Consider the following 14,651-nt stretch of genomic DNA (forward strand, 5'->3'; position numbering starts at 1 on the left):
GGAACTACCTTCAGCGCACGCGCGCCGCCCCTCCGCCCCTCCCCTTCCTGTCACGGCATAGTGCGTCACTTCCGGCGCGCGTGCGCAGTTCGAGGCGCCTGACCGCCATTTCGTCAGCGGCGCAGCCGGTTCTGTACGGCCTTTACCGAGCGGCTCGAGCAGCACCATGCCGGCTGGGCCCGTGCAAGCCGGGCCTCCGGCGCAGCCAGCGCCTCCCGCGGAGAGCAAACCGGTAGGAGGCGCGCTGATGCCGGGAGGCTTCGGGCCTGCGCACCGCGCGGGCGGGGTTAGCGAGGGCCGCAGCGGCGGGCTCGTCCCTGTCCCTGGGCCTTCCGGCTGCTCGCAGCAACGTCTGTGCAGCGCCACAGCGAGGTGGCGCGGGAACTGGGTGACCCAGGATGCCGGGACTTAATGCCGTTAGGAGGGGAGTTGTAGCTCCCAGCAAATGCGCCGTTGCTTTCATGCGTTGAAGCTAACGAGGCAGTGCAGCGTCGTGGTTGCATGAAAACGTCGCTTAAGGGTGGTGCTGGTCTGTCCTTCCGGCTGATGCTTGGAGGGAGTGGGAATTAATGCTAAAAGGGATTGTTGTGTCTTTCTCTTAACGTGCTTTATAGAATCAGTAAGGTTAGAAAAGGCCACTAAGATCCCCAAGTCCAACTCCAGCCCCCCCCCCCCCGACCGTGCCCACTGACATTGTCCCTCAGTGCCTCAATCCCACCGTTCTGGAACACCTCCAGGAGCAGTGACCCCACCACCTCCCTGGGCAGCCTGTACCACTGTATCACTGCTCTTCTGGGGGAGAAATTGTTCCTAGTATCCAGTCTGATAAAAAGTTTATCTCTTGGAGCCTTCACAGAATTCACAAGTGGTAGCAATCCCATTTTTATTTCAAATATACCAGACTGTTAGTAAGTATAAAGCTATCCGTTCTGTGAAAGCCATGCTGTGGGGAAAGAGAGGCACCATCAGCATCCTGCAAAGAACTGCAGCTGGCTGTACTGAAAAGCAAAACTGTCCTCCAGGAGAGTGCTGGGGCTGTGGTTCAGGCCGCAGGGAGGAAAACACCCTGCTGAGCTCTTCTCAGCTGTGAAAAAGGCTTTGATGCAGCCTTGGTAGGATTGGAAGCTATGTGTTATTTAATGTTGGCTTGAATACTTAGATTCTCATTTCTGGTAAACCTGCAGACCTTTAGGAATCATGGAATCATTAAGGTTGGAAAAGGCCACTAAGATCATCTAGTCCAGCTGTCACCCTATCCTCACTGTGCCCAATGTCCATGTACCTTCTTTGCCACATCCATGCATTTCTTGAAAATCTGCAGAGGCAGTGACTCCACCACTCCCTGGGCAGGCTGTGCCAGTGCATCACTGCTCTTTTTGAAAAGAAATCTTTCCAAATATCCAACCTGAATTGCTTGTAACTTCCAGAGCTGTCCAGCAGTGCTGAATTATTCCTAGGTGTGGTGTTACAGGTATGCCTCTTGGCTCAGCATCTATAAACTTCCTCTGGATCGAGGCTGAAAGAGAGAAATGCTGGGAGGAGTTGTTTGGTTCCCATGGGACGGCCTTCCCACTCGCCTTGCTGCAGCAGCCCCCGCAGCAGGTGCCCTTGACAGGCAGACAAACACCATCTCCTTGCCTGGGAAGCTGGGGAGTGCTGCTGATCAGATTGTTAAACCATACCTTGGTGCCAGGAAAATGTAATGGTTTGGGGATTGAGGAGAATAAGCAGTCCTGTCCGCTGCAGGAGTTGCTGTTTGGAGTACTTAATTCTTACAGAGCACTCCTTCAGCATGGTATTTCAGAAGAACTTGTTAAGGTACGTTAGGATAATTATTCCGGGTGCAGATGAGGAAACTGAAAGAGAGAGGGAAGTGGATTTTACAACTCAACCCACTGAAAATAAGTCCAGTCTAAGCTCGTGGACTACCAGTCTGTGCTTTCACACCCTGATGCTGATATTTAATGTGATATTCGAGATTATTTGTAGTTCCTTTTCTTGTTACCAGTTCTGATTTAGACTGTTTGAATTTACTGTCTTGGCTAGTTGCAAACACTGCGGAGTGAAAGGTGTCTTCCAGAGATGATGAAGCGGTGGTATAGGAATATTTTTTATACTTAGGAGGTAGCAGTACAGAATACTGTAAGAAAAATGTTTTTATTGCAGCCAGAAGAGGAACCAAAAGAGGAAGCAGCACCAGCCAAGCCCGTGGTGGGAATTATTTATCCTCCTCCCGAGGTCAGGAATATTGTTGATAAGACTGCCAGCTTCGTAGCCAGGTAAACAATGCTAGTGTTCTCTTGTCTTTCATGAGATTTTCATGCCTCTCATCTTCCAGTGCTACTGCCTGTGTGTCTCCAGAAGTTGAAGCAGGTCACACACCCACGGCTTTCCGTGAAGGTTTCTAAGGATTGAATTTTTACTAGTGAGATTGTAGAAAAGAGCCTGCAGCTCTCTACTTAAGAGGAGCAATATGTGCTTTGCTAGAGAAGCTATGGTAGTTAATAAATTCTTTGCAAAATGACCTGAAGGGCAAACAAAATTCCAGGTGGAAAGGAAGCCTTGTTACAAGTGCTTCGTTGAATGACTAAGCCAACAGGAGTCATTAATTTATTTTTACTGTATTTTACAATGTGTAGGCAATTACCCCTCCTTTAGGATATGCTGTGTTCTTTGTTGAGCCCTAAGGCTCAGTCCCAACCCTATTTGCCTCCGGCTTCATAAAGTGTGCCAGCAGCTGGGGCTCTCTGACTCAGCTGTCTCTCCCTCTATAGCCAAGGGAGAGAAGTGCATATTCCCAGGGAGAGGTCTAGGGTAGGCCAACTGCCCATGATGTGCGTGGCATGTTTTCCCTTGTTGAGTGTAACAGGTTAATTATCACAAGTGTAGATCTCACAGATAGGGGAGAAGCCTGAAAGTTTGATACATCTTATTCAGGCTTTTTCCATTTGTCTCCTGTTATCAACCTGCAAACACAAGCTGCCAGTGTTAGCCAGGCCATCTTCATCTATGTTCTTAAAATGCTGAAGTGTTTCTGGCTGTCTTAATGCTATGTGGGGTATCTAGGGTCTGGATCTTGATCTTCCTAGCAGAGTACAGATAGCACAGGAAGTAAATACTTCAGCTGGCTATGTAAATTCTGCATGGCATGCAGACAGGCTGGATGCTGTGTGCCTCCACATTGCTAAAATGGAACTGTTGGTTTAAGGCAATCACTAAATGATGGTGTGATCAAAGACACTTGCTGTGTAACTGATCTTTAAAATGCTGCTGAGGAGCCTGAGCTTGCTTTGAAGATAAGGAAGGAACTGTGTTTATCCTCTGCTATTGTAGAGACATCCTCTTTTGGGAGAGACTTAGTGCCTAAACAAGGCCAGAGGATATGAAGAGAAGCATGCTGCAGCAAGCTTTTAACTTTCTTAAACTCCTCTCAGAAAATAAGTAGCTGTTAACTTCAGTTGGGAGTAGAGGAGCTGAAACTGATGGCTCTCCTAAATGCAGCAGTGGAGCACTCCAGCGTGGTCCTTCTCTGCACAGGTTGATGATTACCTACTTTTTCCTTAGATTGACTTTCTTGAAAGGAAACTATTTTTAAAAACTTGTTAGCCTAGTAAGGAACTCGTAAACATCTTCCGTCCAGTTATGTTTAGTCTGAATGTAGCCAGTGAAATGTGAAGTTTTTAACTGTCCTAAGAAATATTCGCTGTGAGATGCTAAAGACTGAATTAGGACATGTACACATAACCAGTATGTGTATGACTGGCTGCTGTGTTGGGTGTGAGTTACTTAGAGGTAAGGAGAGGTAAACTTCTTCCACACAGGAGAGAAACTTGTCTCCTGAGGGGCTGATGCATGAACACAGGTTGCTATGAAAGAAATGAGCATTTGTGCTCAAGTTGATACCCATTCATCTAAACTTATTTTTCCACCCTGCAGAAATGGTCCAGAGTTTGAAGCTCGAATTCGTCAGAATGAAATAAATAACCCTAAGTTCAATTTCTTGAATCCCAACGATCCTTACCATGCATACTACCGGCACAAAGTCAGCGAGTTCAAGGAGGGCAAAGCACAGGAGCCCTCAGCTGCTATTCCCAAGGTCATGCAACAGCAGCAAACTGCTCAGCAGCAGCTTCCACAGAAGGTAAGTGTTCCTTTTCACTTTGGTTGTTTCTCACATCCTGATGCTAAGCAGAAAGATAAAAGCAGAAAGATGACGTGAAGTAAGGACTTAATTTATCAATGTTTGCAATAGAGGACAACTCACAGGCATGAAATTTAGCATCTGGGACTTTCTTTTGATGCAGATGTGCATCCCCTGATTGCTGGTAACTAAAAAGTTCTGTGAAAGATCAGTAAATTCTATTACTTGGTGCATTTTAATTATGTTTAGTTGTGCATTTACTTGTATGGTACTTAAGACTAGTGTTCATGTGGAGTGTATGAGCGTAGGACTGCCATACCCAAATCCTTAAATATCCTTTGGAGTTCAATTTGGGCATGTTGCATGTGCTGTCTTATAGAAGCACTTCTATTTTTTTTCCCTGCCAGAAGGATCATCTTCTTGGGAAGACGTGGAGTAAAAAAATGTAGCTAATCATGCTTAGTTGTCTTCATGGATACCCAGTAGAAAAAGGGCACTGACTGAATCTTTTATATGCCTTGCATGGCCAACAGTTATGCTGAGTTGTATTGACTGAAGGACTGGTGATCACTGGAGGATTGTAGTGATGTCCTGATAGCATCCAGTGTCATTAGCTGTGGGAATAGTGTTTGTTTTAAAGTAGGCTCAACTACAGAGATAAACCCCACGTTACTGCTTTTCTTCCAATCCTTGCAGTTGCCAGAACATCAAGACTAATGTTGTTTTCCTTGAACAGCTGAAGGGAAAATGAGCCCTCTCGAGTGTTCAGTACCAATTTCTTGATTGCAGTCACTGAGCAGTCTCCATTCTGCCCTATAGGTGCAGGCCCAGGTGATCCAGGAGACGGTTGTTCCAAAAGAGCCACCTCCAGAGTTTGAGTTCATCGCAGATCCTCCCTCGATTTCTGCCTTTGACTTGGACGTGGTGAAGCTGACAGCGCAGTTTGTGGCTCGGAATGGGAGGCAGTTCCTGACTCAGCTGATGCAGAAGGAACAGAGGAACTACCAGTTTGACTTCCTTCGCCCGCAGCACAGTCTCTTTAACTACTTCACGAAGCTGGTTGAGCAGTACACAAAGGTATCGTGGCAGTGCACCTGTCAAATTGATTTCTTCGGCAACACTCTTGATTTTGAAGACTACTGATGCCCTAAAAAACAGCTGGGCTAGAAATATCTACAGATCTAGGAGTCCATCCCTTAAAATTACCCTTTAAAAAGAGTGGATCTCTTGCAACTTGTTGGCAACATGTGCAGCACTGAACACACTGAGTTGTTACTTAAGAATGTCAAACACTAAAGCAATATAAAATGAAATATAAGTGGCATTTTTTTAAAGTACTGAGTATAGATAGAAGGAGAAAGAGTGAGTCATTTAACTGCAAGTGCAATGAGTGACTAATACAGGAGAAACAGAATATAGCCTCAGAGGTCTCTACTATTATCAGTGTGGAAAGAGAATAATTGCTTCTAACGAGATTTTGGCAAAAAGTAGTCACCAACTGTCCTGCAAAATATGTTTCAGATTTTGATCCCACCAAAAGGCTTACTCATCAAGCTCAAGAAGGAGGCTGAAAATCCCAAAGAAGTCCTAGATCAGGTATTGCATGAATAACTTCCAAAATTGCTGAAGCATTTCAGCTGTGCGTTGAATTCTGTCTCTGCATACTTCTAATTTATTGTCTGTGAATTCCTTTCTGTGACTCTTCAGCAGCGCCTAATACGTCATATCTGGTTTGGTCTTAAGTGAGAAAGTCCACAGTTCCAGCTTTAGAAAGCCACTTTATGAAGCTGGTGTAGTACTCTTTCAATAGGCAAACCTATAGCTTCTACATAAATTAGTTATCTCTTTGCCCTGCCTGGCCTCCAGAGCAGTTCTTGTATAAATATCTTGAAGGGGTTTTTAGGATAAATTTTGGACACTGTAGAGATTATTACTATGTATTTTTGGTATGACGTTTGGTGCTAGCTCTGTGTCGGCTTGTACAGGTGTATTACAGAGTGGAGTGGGCAAAGTTCCAGGAGCGAGAGAGAAAGAAGGAAGAGGAAGAGAAGGAGAAGGAGCGTGTTGCTTATGCCCAGATTGATTGGCATGACTTTGTGGTTGTGGAAACAGTGGACTTTCAGCCCAACGAGCAAGGTACTGAAGACAGGCATTGTAACCTCTTGAACCTGTACTTCCTCTGAGCACATTTTTGCTTTTAGGAAGATGTCGGGTTTTACAGCTGTATAGCCTTCAGAATGAAAGATTCCTAATGGTGGGTTGGGGCTAGATTTCCTCTGGAGTCTGTGGCAGTGTCTGCTTTTCCATCTCAAAACAGGACAGCAGAACTTGACCCACTTTCTGGTGGTGCTTTCACCTGTAAGTTCCTTCATCGTCAGGTGTTACTATGATGTTGGTCTGGATAGACTTTACTCATTCTGTTTTATATCAGGTTGCCCAGGGAGGTTGTAGGTTGCCCAGGGAGGTTGTGGATGCCCCGTCCCTGGAGGCATTCAAGGCCAGACTGGACGTGGCTCTGGGCAGCCTGGTCTAGTGGTTGGCGACCCTGCACTTGGCAGGGGGGTTGAGACTCGATGATCTTTGAGGTCCTTTTCAACCCAAGCCATTCTATGATTCTGTGATTCTATATACCTTGGCTTGCAAGTGCTTTTGATGCTACTGTTTTGTAGAAAAACTGTTTCTCAAGAAACTGCTGTTTCTGTCTTCGCATTGCACAATCAATTGGGATCAACAAACAGAAGCTGTGTTTTTTGCACTCTAGGGAATTTCCCACCTCCTACCACCCCAGAAGAGCTGGGAGCACGAATCCTCATCCAGGAGCGTTATGAGAAGTTTGGGGAAAGCGAGGAGGTAGAGATGGAAGTGGAGTCAGATGAAGAAGATGAAAAGCAAGAGAAAACAGATGAGCCTCCGACTCAGCTGGATCAAGACACACAAGTGCAGGATATGGATGAGGTAGGTAGCCAGCAGAATCGGCGTTGTTCTTGTCCTGTGAGATTTGTGTGGGGTTTGTTATGCTCTTCATTGCAATTAGTTTCTCAGCATTGAATTTCAGAATGACCTGTTTCTGCTGAAATGCTGGGATATGGTACATTTAATATTTTCCATGACAGTACAATTTACAAGAGAAATCTGGGAATTCTGTCACCCAGTGAATTTATGTGAGTTTATTTCTGTCATCCAGCCTTCTGAACTTCTCTTCCGCACTGGAGTCTGGAATGTTGAAAAAATGACTCATTTTAGACTCTTCCTTTTAACCACTGCATATAAGCAGTTTTTCTGTTAACAAGGAACAAGATCATCGGGGCTAACCGTAAGCCCTGGCTTAGCGTGCTGTGGTAATGTGGAAGCTGTGGCTTACTTGCTTCCTTTTTTGGGTCTGCTTAATTTTTGAATTCATGATTACCTAAAGGAACCACTGTAGTAGAGGTGTCGAGAGGCGAAATGGCTCCGTTACTTTGAAGGTGCATAATGAGTCCTTGTACTTTTGCATAGGATTTTTATGCCTCTCTCAAGTGTTTTGTGGGGGTATTTGACTACTGGAACATGGTTATGATTTTGTTTCTTTAAATTAGGGCTCAGATGATGAAGATGAAAGTCAGAAAGTTCCTCCTCCTCCAGAAACTCCAATGCCACCACCTCTTCCTCCCACGCCGGATCAGGTCATTGTGCGGAAAGACTACGATCCCAAAGGTAGATCAAGCTGGCAAAGATCAACTGTATTTCTTAATGAATAATCACAAAGGTGTTTGTTTCTAGGCTGCGTTGTCTGGTGGTGTGCTTTTAACAGCGTGGTTTTGCTTTTCCAGCTTCAAAACCATTACCGCCTGCCCCAGCTCCAGATGAGTATCTTGTTTCCCCCATCACTGGGGAGAAAATTCCTGCCAGTAAAATGCAAGAACACATGCGAATTGGTCTCCTGGATCCTCGATGGCTGGAGCAGCGCGATCGCTCTATCCGTGAAAAACAGAGCGACGACGAGGTCTACGCCCCAGGTCAGCTTGTGCATCTGACAAGGCTTGCAAGTTCCTCTTCCTAAATTCCCTGTGTGAACATTTTAGCGTGACTCCGCTCCCCCGAGTTCCCACTGATAGGGACTATCTTAAATGTAGCTTTCTGTATTACGTCCTTAGTGTTATGATTATGCTGATACTTTTGTTGCTGGTACATTGAAGCCTTTCTGCGAAGATAAAGGCAGAGAGCATTAGCTGCTGCTGGCCAGTTGTCAGTTGCAGTCCCTTTCTGAAAAGAGCAGCTCTAAGCCATTAGGTACCAAACAGTTTAAAGATCATTAAAAGAGTCTTTATCCTTGATTATATCACTTAGAGGAAGAATTTCTTCTTGCTTGCAGGTTTGGATATCGAAAGCAGCTTGAAGCAGCTGGCAGAGCGCCGTACCGATATCTTTGGTGTGGAAGAAACTGCCATCGGTAAAAAGATCGGTGAAGAGGAAATTCAGAAACCAGAGGAAAAGGTAGAGTGGAAACTGCTTCAACAGGTTTCTGTGTTATGAATGCCCAGGATCCTTTTTGACCTTGTTATTGTTGTAAAACTGCTGTCCTGATCTGTCTGTAGTTCTCATCGTTGTCTGCCCAGGCTGGGGTTACTCTCTCTTTTTTTTCCTGACAGGTGACCTGGGATGGCCACTCCGGCAGCATGGCCCGCACACAGCAGGCTGCTCAGGCCAATATTACTCTTCAAGAGCAAATTGAAGCTATCCACAAGGCCAAGGGACTGGTGCCAGAAGATGACAGCAAGGAGAAGATCGGTCCCAGCAAACCCAACGAAATGCCCCAGCCGCCCCCTCCTTCATCAGCATCGAATCCCCCGCCAAGTGCTCAGCCTATCACTTCTGTGCCTCGCCCACCCACAGTAAGTGCTGGGGCTTCCAAAAGTAAAGCGACTGTGGCCATGGATCATTGGAAGGGAGTCCTGACAGAGCTCAAGGGTTATAGCAGGGCAATGGCTAGGAACAGGGTTTGAGAGAAGTTAGCATTCCAAACTGCTCTTAAGTCTTCAGAGGATCCCTATTAAACTTGCTGTTAAAAATTGAAAATGAGGTATAGGTGGAGTTTTTCACCCTTAGCAGTATCAAGAAGACTTGATCAGTTGCACAGGGGAAGAGCCTGGGTGGTGACACCTTGGGGGAAGGAAATATGGCTAACAAATAAATTGATTGGGACCTTTTAATTTTACATTTAAAAAAAAAAGAAGACATGATGCGGAAAAACTAAGAAGTGGCAAGTAAGGAATGTTCACGGATGACTCATTGCCCCATGTGCTCCTGGAGTGAGGGTTTTGCTGCGACTCCTCTGAGATTGCTGCACGTCTCTCAGTCCCTGAGTGGTGAGGGAAGGAAGAACTGCTTGATGTGTTAATGAGGTTTCTGTGCCTGTTTGCAGGAAGCTCTGGGCTGGCCATACGGTGGGCTTGTTAAGGCTCCCAGCAGGTCTTTGCCCAGCAGAAATCCTCACTGTGTTGCCCTGGTGATTTTAATTTAATCGGAACTGTGAGCAGCACTGGGATGCTCATTCCTGCGTGCACCTGCTAAGAAAAAATGCCCTTCTCTCTGCAGATGCCTCCTCCTGTTCGTGCTGCTGTTGTTTCTGCCGTTCCTGTCATGCCTCGTCCCCCGATGACCTCCGTGGTCCGTTTACCTCCAGGGTCTGTCATAGCCACCCCCATGCCACCAATAATCCACACCCCACGGATCAACGTTGTCCCCATGCCTCCATCTGCTCCTCCCATCATGAGCCCTCGCCCACCTCCCATGATAGTACCAACGGGTCAGTGACTTCAGCTCTTTCCAGTTAATTCTCAGTTGATTCCTGTCTGACTGTGGGCTTGGGGCTTGATTCCTTTTTCCCTTTGTGTCTGTAATAATGGTGTATAGTTGGCACTGCAAGCCATAAACCTCTCATCTTTAAGGATTTTTTTAACGTTTAGTGTGACTTACCTGGTAGTATGGCTTCTGGGATCAAGTCTTCTGCTCCAGTGTGAGAGTTCTGTCATTGGTGGGACACTTCATCTACGTGTCCCTGGGAGCCTGACCAGGTGAACACTACAAATCCATCCTTTCTAAGAGGAACCAGAGTAAAGTGGATGTGCCAGCACCTCTCTGAGTGTCGCAGTTTGTTAGGGAAGTTGCTGCTGCCGGAGGAAAAGCCGTTATCTGGTGCTGGCTCCATTCCTTGTAGTGGCTTCATAGCATTGTGGGTTTTTTTAAGTTATGAAGCACAACATAAAAACACTTCTGTTTGGTTTTTTTCTCTTTTCCTTTCTATTTAAATTGAGGTGCTGGCACTGCTGTACGCCAGATCGAGAGCATTTTCTTTTCTTCGCAAAATCTGCAGGAAGCTCCCATTCTGCTTGTTGTTTTTTTTTCCTGGACTCTTTCCCGATGTGGATGATCTGATGTTTTGAAGTTTGCATGGTACCGTTGGCTATATTAACTTCTTGCATGAATGGTGGCATTTATTTTCAGTCTTTATTAGTCTGCTAAAAGAACTTGTGTAAGGGAATATCTGCTGTATTCTCAGTGGATGACTGTGCGTTGTGCTTTCCCTTATCCCGTTCCAGCATTTGTTCCAGCACCTCCCGTGGCTCCAGTTCCTTCCCCAGCACCGATGCCTCCCGTTCACCCACCACCACCTATGGAGGATGAGCCAGTTTCAAAGAAACTGAAGAGTGAGGACAGCCTGATTCCAGAGGAGGAGTTTCTGCGCAGGAACAAGGTATGTGTGTGAATGTCCTTGTTGGGAAGTAGAGTCCTGCCCCCCTGGCTGTTCAGCCTCCTGAGCTCAAAGGGGTTGTAAAGTCCATTGAGAACACGGAGGGGAGCTGATGTGCAAGAATTTCAAAAGAAAGTGACTTGGTGAGATGGCTCCTTCCTACTGTCATACCTGAGTAAACTGAGCTGCCCTATATTGTACTAGAAGGAGCAATGCAGTGCTGCACACAGATGGTGTTCCTCTGTAATTAAGGGCAGTGAGATACAGGGTTATAGTAATGTAAAGAAGAGATAATGCTGATAAGCTTTTAAGTAGAAGTCTGCTAAGCTGGAGGTGCAAGGAGATTTAGGATATCAATGTCAACGTGGTAGTATGGCAGTGTAATATCTTCCATAACATGAGTGAAATGTTAGACTGAATTCCTTTCTGAGTAACGTCATGTTGGGTTGGGTCTTAAGCCCTTTAGGAAGGGAGTGCTGTTCTCCTGGACACTTGTTTGCATTATGAAACCATCTCTTTAATACTGTGTACATTCATTCCAAAATACTCTTGACTCCCTGCGATGCTTGGTGAGTGGCCCACAAAAGAGGAGACAAATGGGAGAAATCCAGCTTAAGGTTTTGTTTTGGTAACAGTGAAGTGACTTTCTCAGTACTGAGACAAACAACACTGCTGCGTTCACTGGGAGTTCAAGATATGTGATTAGTATTGGGCAGGTCTATAAATACTTTGCTGCTCTTATCACAGTCCTGAGACTCCTTGCCTGTGAGAGACCTTATCATTGTTTCCCGTAGGGCCCAGTCACAGTCAAAGTCCAGGTCCCCAACATGCAGGACAAGACGGAATGGAAGCTGAATGGCCAAGTGTTGGTGTTCACCCTGCCACTGTCAGACCAGGTATGTAGCTTATTAACCTGGCCTTTACCCCTTGCTGTGTTCTTGTGCGTTTCCATGTTGAGAACAGTGGGTGACCTGCGTGACAGGAGCTGTAAAACTCTGGATGTTTCCCACGCTGTGGCTTCTTGCCAGGCAGGGTTGTGTGGTAGAGATCTTGATGCTGGCCATCTGTAGAGTGGGGAAAAATCTGAGCAAGGTTTTTGTTTCTCCCTAGGTGTCTGTCATAAAGGTTAAGATCCACGAGGCCACAGGGATGCCAGCTGGGAAACAGAAGCTGCAGTATGAGGTGGGTATAAGCCCTTCAAATGCTGTTTGTATTTCAGTGCTTTCTCACACTGAAATGGACTTTTTCTTTTTAAAAGTTGTACCCACTGAGACATAGGAAAGAGCAGAGGGAATGGATTTTTTGCCTGTGCAGCACACTTGGTTACATTACTGTGCACTGTTGGTGCAGGACAGACTTCTAATAGTGGCACCAGTGCAACTTCAGTTTGTCACTGTTGAAGATGAGGCCTCAAGGCTTGATGGCATTCTCTGAAATTCAGCCTATTTTGTGTGGGGCTGCTTGGTTGTGGGGTTTTTTGTTTGTTTGTTTTTAAATGCAGCAGCTTACCCTTGTTCTGCCAGGAGCTCTGGAGGTGTGCAAGAGTACACTGAAACCCTGGGAGCTCTAAAACAATGAAGGGAGGAAGTTTCTTGAGACTGGAGCTTTTAGAAATGCACTGCTCCTTTTTAGTAACTTGTTTTCAGTCATGCATGTGCACAGCTCAACCTGCTGCCTAAGCAGTGAACTTTGAGCTCTTGCATCCTTTGGAATTAGTCTGTGGGCAGATAATATTAACCCTTAGCAAGAAGTAAACCTTAACTAATTCTGTAAAGAACAAAAAAAGGGAGGAGGGGATCTAAATGGCTTCATTTGTGACTGATTCTATCTGTTGGTTTGTAGAGAGCAATTGTATATCATCTGCTTATGCTCTTTTGTAATTCCCAGCATACCCACCTCTTCCTGTGCCAGTTTTCTGAGACACTGGGATCTCTCCAGGCTTTTTCAAAGCCTGCAGCACTCTTCTCATCACCCTGTTTTGAGAGTAGTGTCAGGAAGGCTTTGTCTGTGTGTGGCTTTGTGGGAACGGACCGTTAAGGTTTCTGCTGTGACTGTGTCTTTTTTTTTTTTTGTCTTCCCCACAGGGCATCTTCATCAAGGATTCAAACTCCCTGGCTTATTACAACATGACAAGTGGCTCTCTGATTCACCTGGCACTCAAAGAAAGAGGAGGCAGAAAGAAATAGGAGCCCTGGAGTCCGGAGATGTAACAGGGCTCCTTTGCCACTTGTGTAACCCCAACCATTCAAATCCTCCAGCCTTTTAGGGGCCACTGTGACAAGCTGTAGACTGCCTACCAACTCTAGGTTAGAAAGGGAGACCATGAACCCAGTGCCTGGGTGGCTGATGAGAGGGGGAAGTTGATAGAGCCCTGGAAGCTGTATACATGTAGTGAGCTAGTATGTAGCTGCAGCAGTCTGTTAGTGATCAGCGCTTAGCTAGAATGATGGTGTCCAGGTTTGCTGTCTCCACTGAATTTCCTAGTGAAGCAACATTGAGGTCATGCCCAGCTTAGTCTAGATCCATCTTTATTTAAGGGATTTATACTGACCAAGAACATCATCTGTCTGACTGCAGTATTTGCTGCTTCACTTAACCTTTTTTTTCCTAATTGAAAATTCATTTCTTGATATACTTATTAAGCCCTTTGTTCTTTCTGTCTCATATCTCTCTGCAAGAGCCTCTTGCACTGACCCTGACTTGGAGTTTTATCCTCAGTATGAGTCTGCATGGCTATCGGTTGTGATAAAGGAGATCTGGGGTTGCATGCTAAGCAGCTTCATGCTTGTTCTGTACAGCCTGTGATTTGTTTTAATAAACCTCTCAGTGCGGGATCCTGTTTGTGGCAGCTCTCACTCCTTGGGATTTAGGCTTTTTGGATGCACTTTGTTCTCTCTGGTGCTAGATATTTGATGGGGAAATGCTGGCTTTCATAGTCAGAGAGTTTATTCTAGGAAATGCTTGTATTTCATACAATAGGCTGCAAGAAAAGGATTTTGTTAATTTCCTTAGTGCTGCAGTTATTTCTGAGCATAACACAGCTGTGTGTACTAATGTCTGTGTCTGCACAGGGGAGTAGAGAGAAGATTTGGGGGCTTATGCCTAATCAGTGTGAGCTCTCTTGGAAATTGTGCCTTATCCTTCCTGTTGTGCAGTTAGCTAGCATCTCTTGGTTCTGGGCAGCCTATAGATCCAGAAGATACATCATGATTTTACCTTCAGTCAGGGCTGTGCTGCAGTTTGATGTGCACACGGCACAAACACCGTGAGGCCGAGTTAAGCTGCAGGTGGGTATGCTCGGTGGCCAAGGAAGGTTGCTTGTCTGCTGCTGCCCTAGCAGCCCTGTGATTTGGGCACCTCAGCTCTTTTGGGACAATCCAAAAGCACGGATTATTGGTTTTAATTCTGGGGGGAGATGTGGCTGTTTTTTGTTGTTGTTGTTGTTGTTTTTTTGTTTGTTTTGTTTTTAATTGGAGGTGCTCGGGCATTACAGGAACATCCTGTTTACCTTACTTTGCACTCAGGGGGGAGAGAGCAATGAAGCAGGAGGGAAGAGACAACATCCTCCACCCCGCCCGGAGCTCCCTGCTTGCAGGCAGTGAGGAAGTGCGGCGCTGTCAGAGGCCTGGCACCAGCCCAGTGCAGGTGGCTGTGGTTCTGCTCCCAGCTGACAGCTGCCCATGTGTCCGCAGCAACGCAGCCCGCTCCCCTCCGTGCTGCAGGATGCTGAATTATCACCGGCACACGTGAGCAGGCCGTTGGGGCGGGTGGTGGATGTGC

General features: G+C 46.1%; 1 protein-coding gene across 1 annotated transcript; it reads left to right on the top strand.

Annotated features, from left to right (window-relative positions):
- Nucleotides 62-13,706, top strand: SF3A1 (splicing factor 3a subunit 1). Its single transcript, XM_021412665.1, has 16 exons — nucleotides 62-232; nucleotides 2,167-2,279; nucleotides 3,937-4,141; nucleotides 4,961-5,218; nucleotides 5,663-5,737; nucleotides 6,127-6,277; nucleotides 6,903-7,096; nucleotides 7,717-7,834; nucleotides 7,951-8,136; nucleotides 8,493-8,614; nucleotides 8,770-9,012; nucleotides 9,716-9,926; nucleotides 10,720-10,874; nucleotides 11,666-11,767; nucleotides 11,982-12,053; nucleotides 12,956-13,706. The coding sequence occupies exons 1-16, from the start codon at nucleotides 167-169 to the stop codon at nucleotides 13,055-13,057; spliced, it is 2,373 nt and encodes a 790-aa protein (XP_021268340.1). The 5' UTR covers nucleotides 62-166; the 3' UTR covers nucleotides 13,058-13,706.

Source organism: Numida meleagris, chromosome 14 (genome assembly GCF_002078875.1).
Source record: "Numida meleagris isolate 19003 breed g44 Domestic line chromosome 14, NumMel1.0, whole genome shotgun sequence".
In the NCBI taxonomy this organism is placed as follows: Eukaryota; Metazoa; Chordata; class Aves; order Galliformes; family Numididae; genus Numida; species Numida meleagris.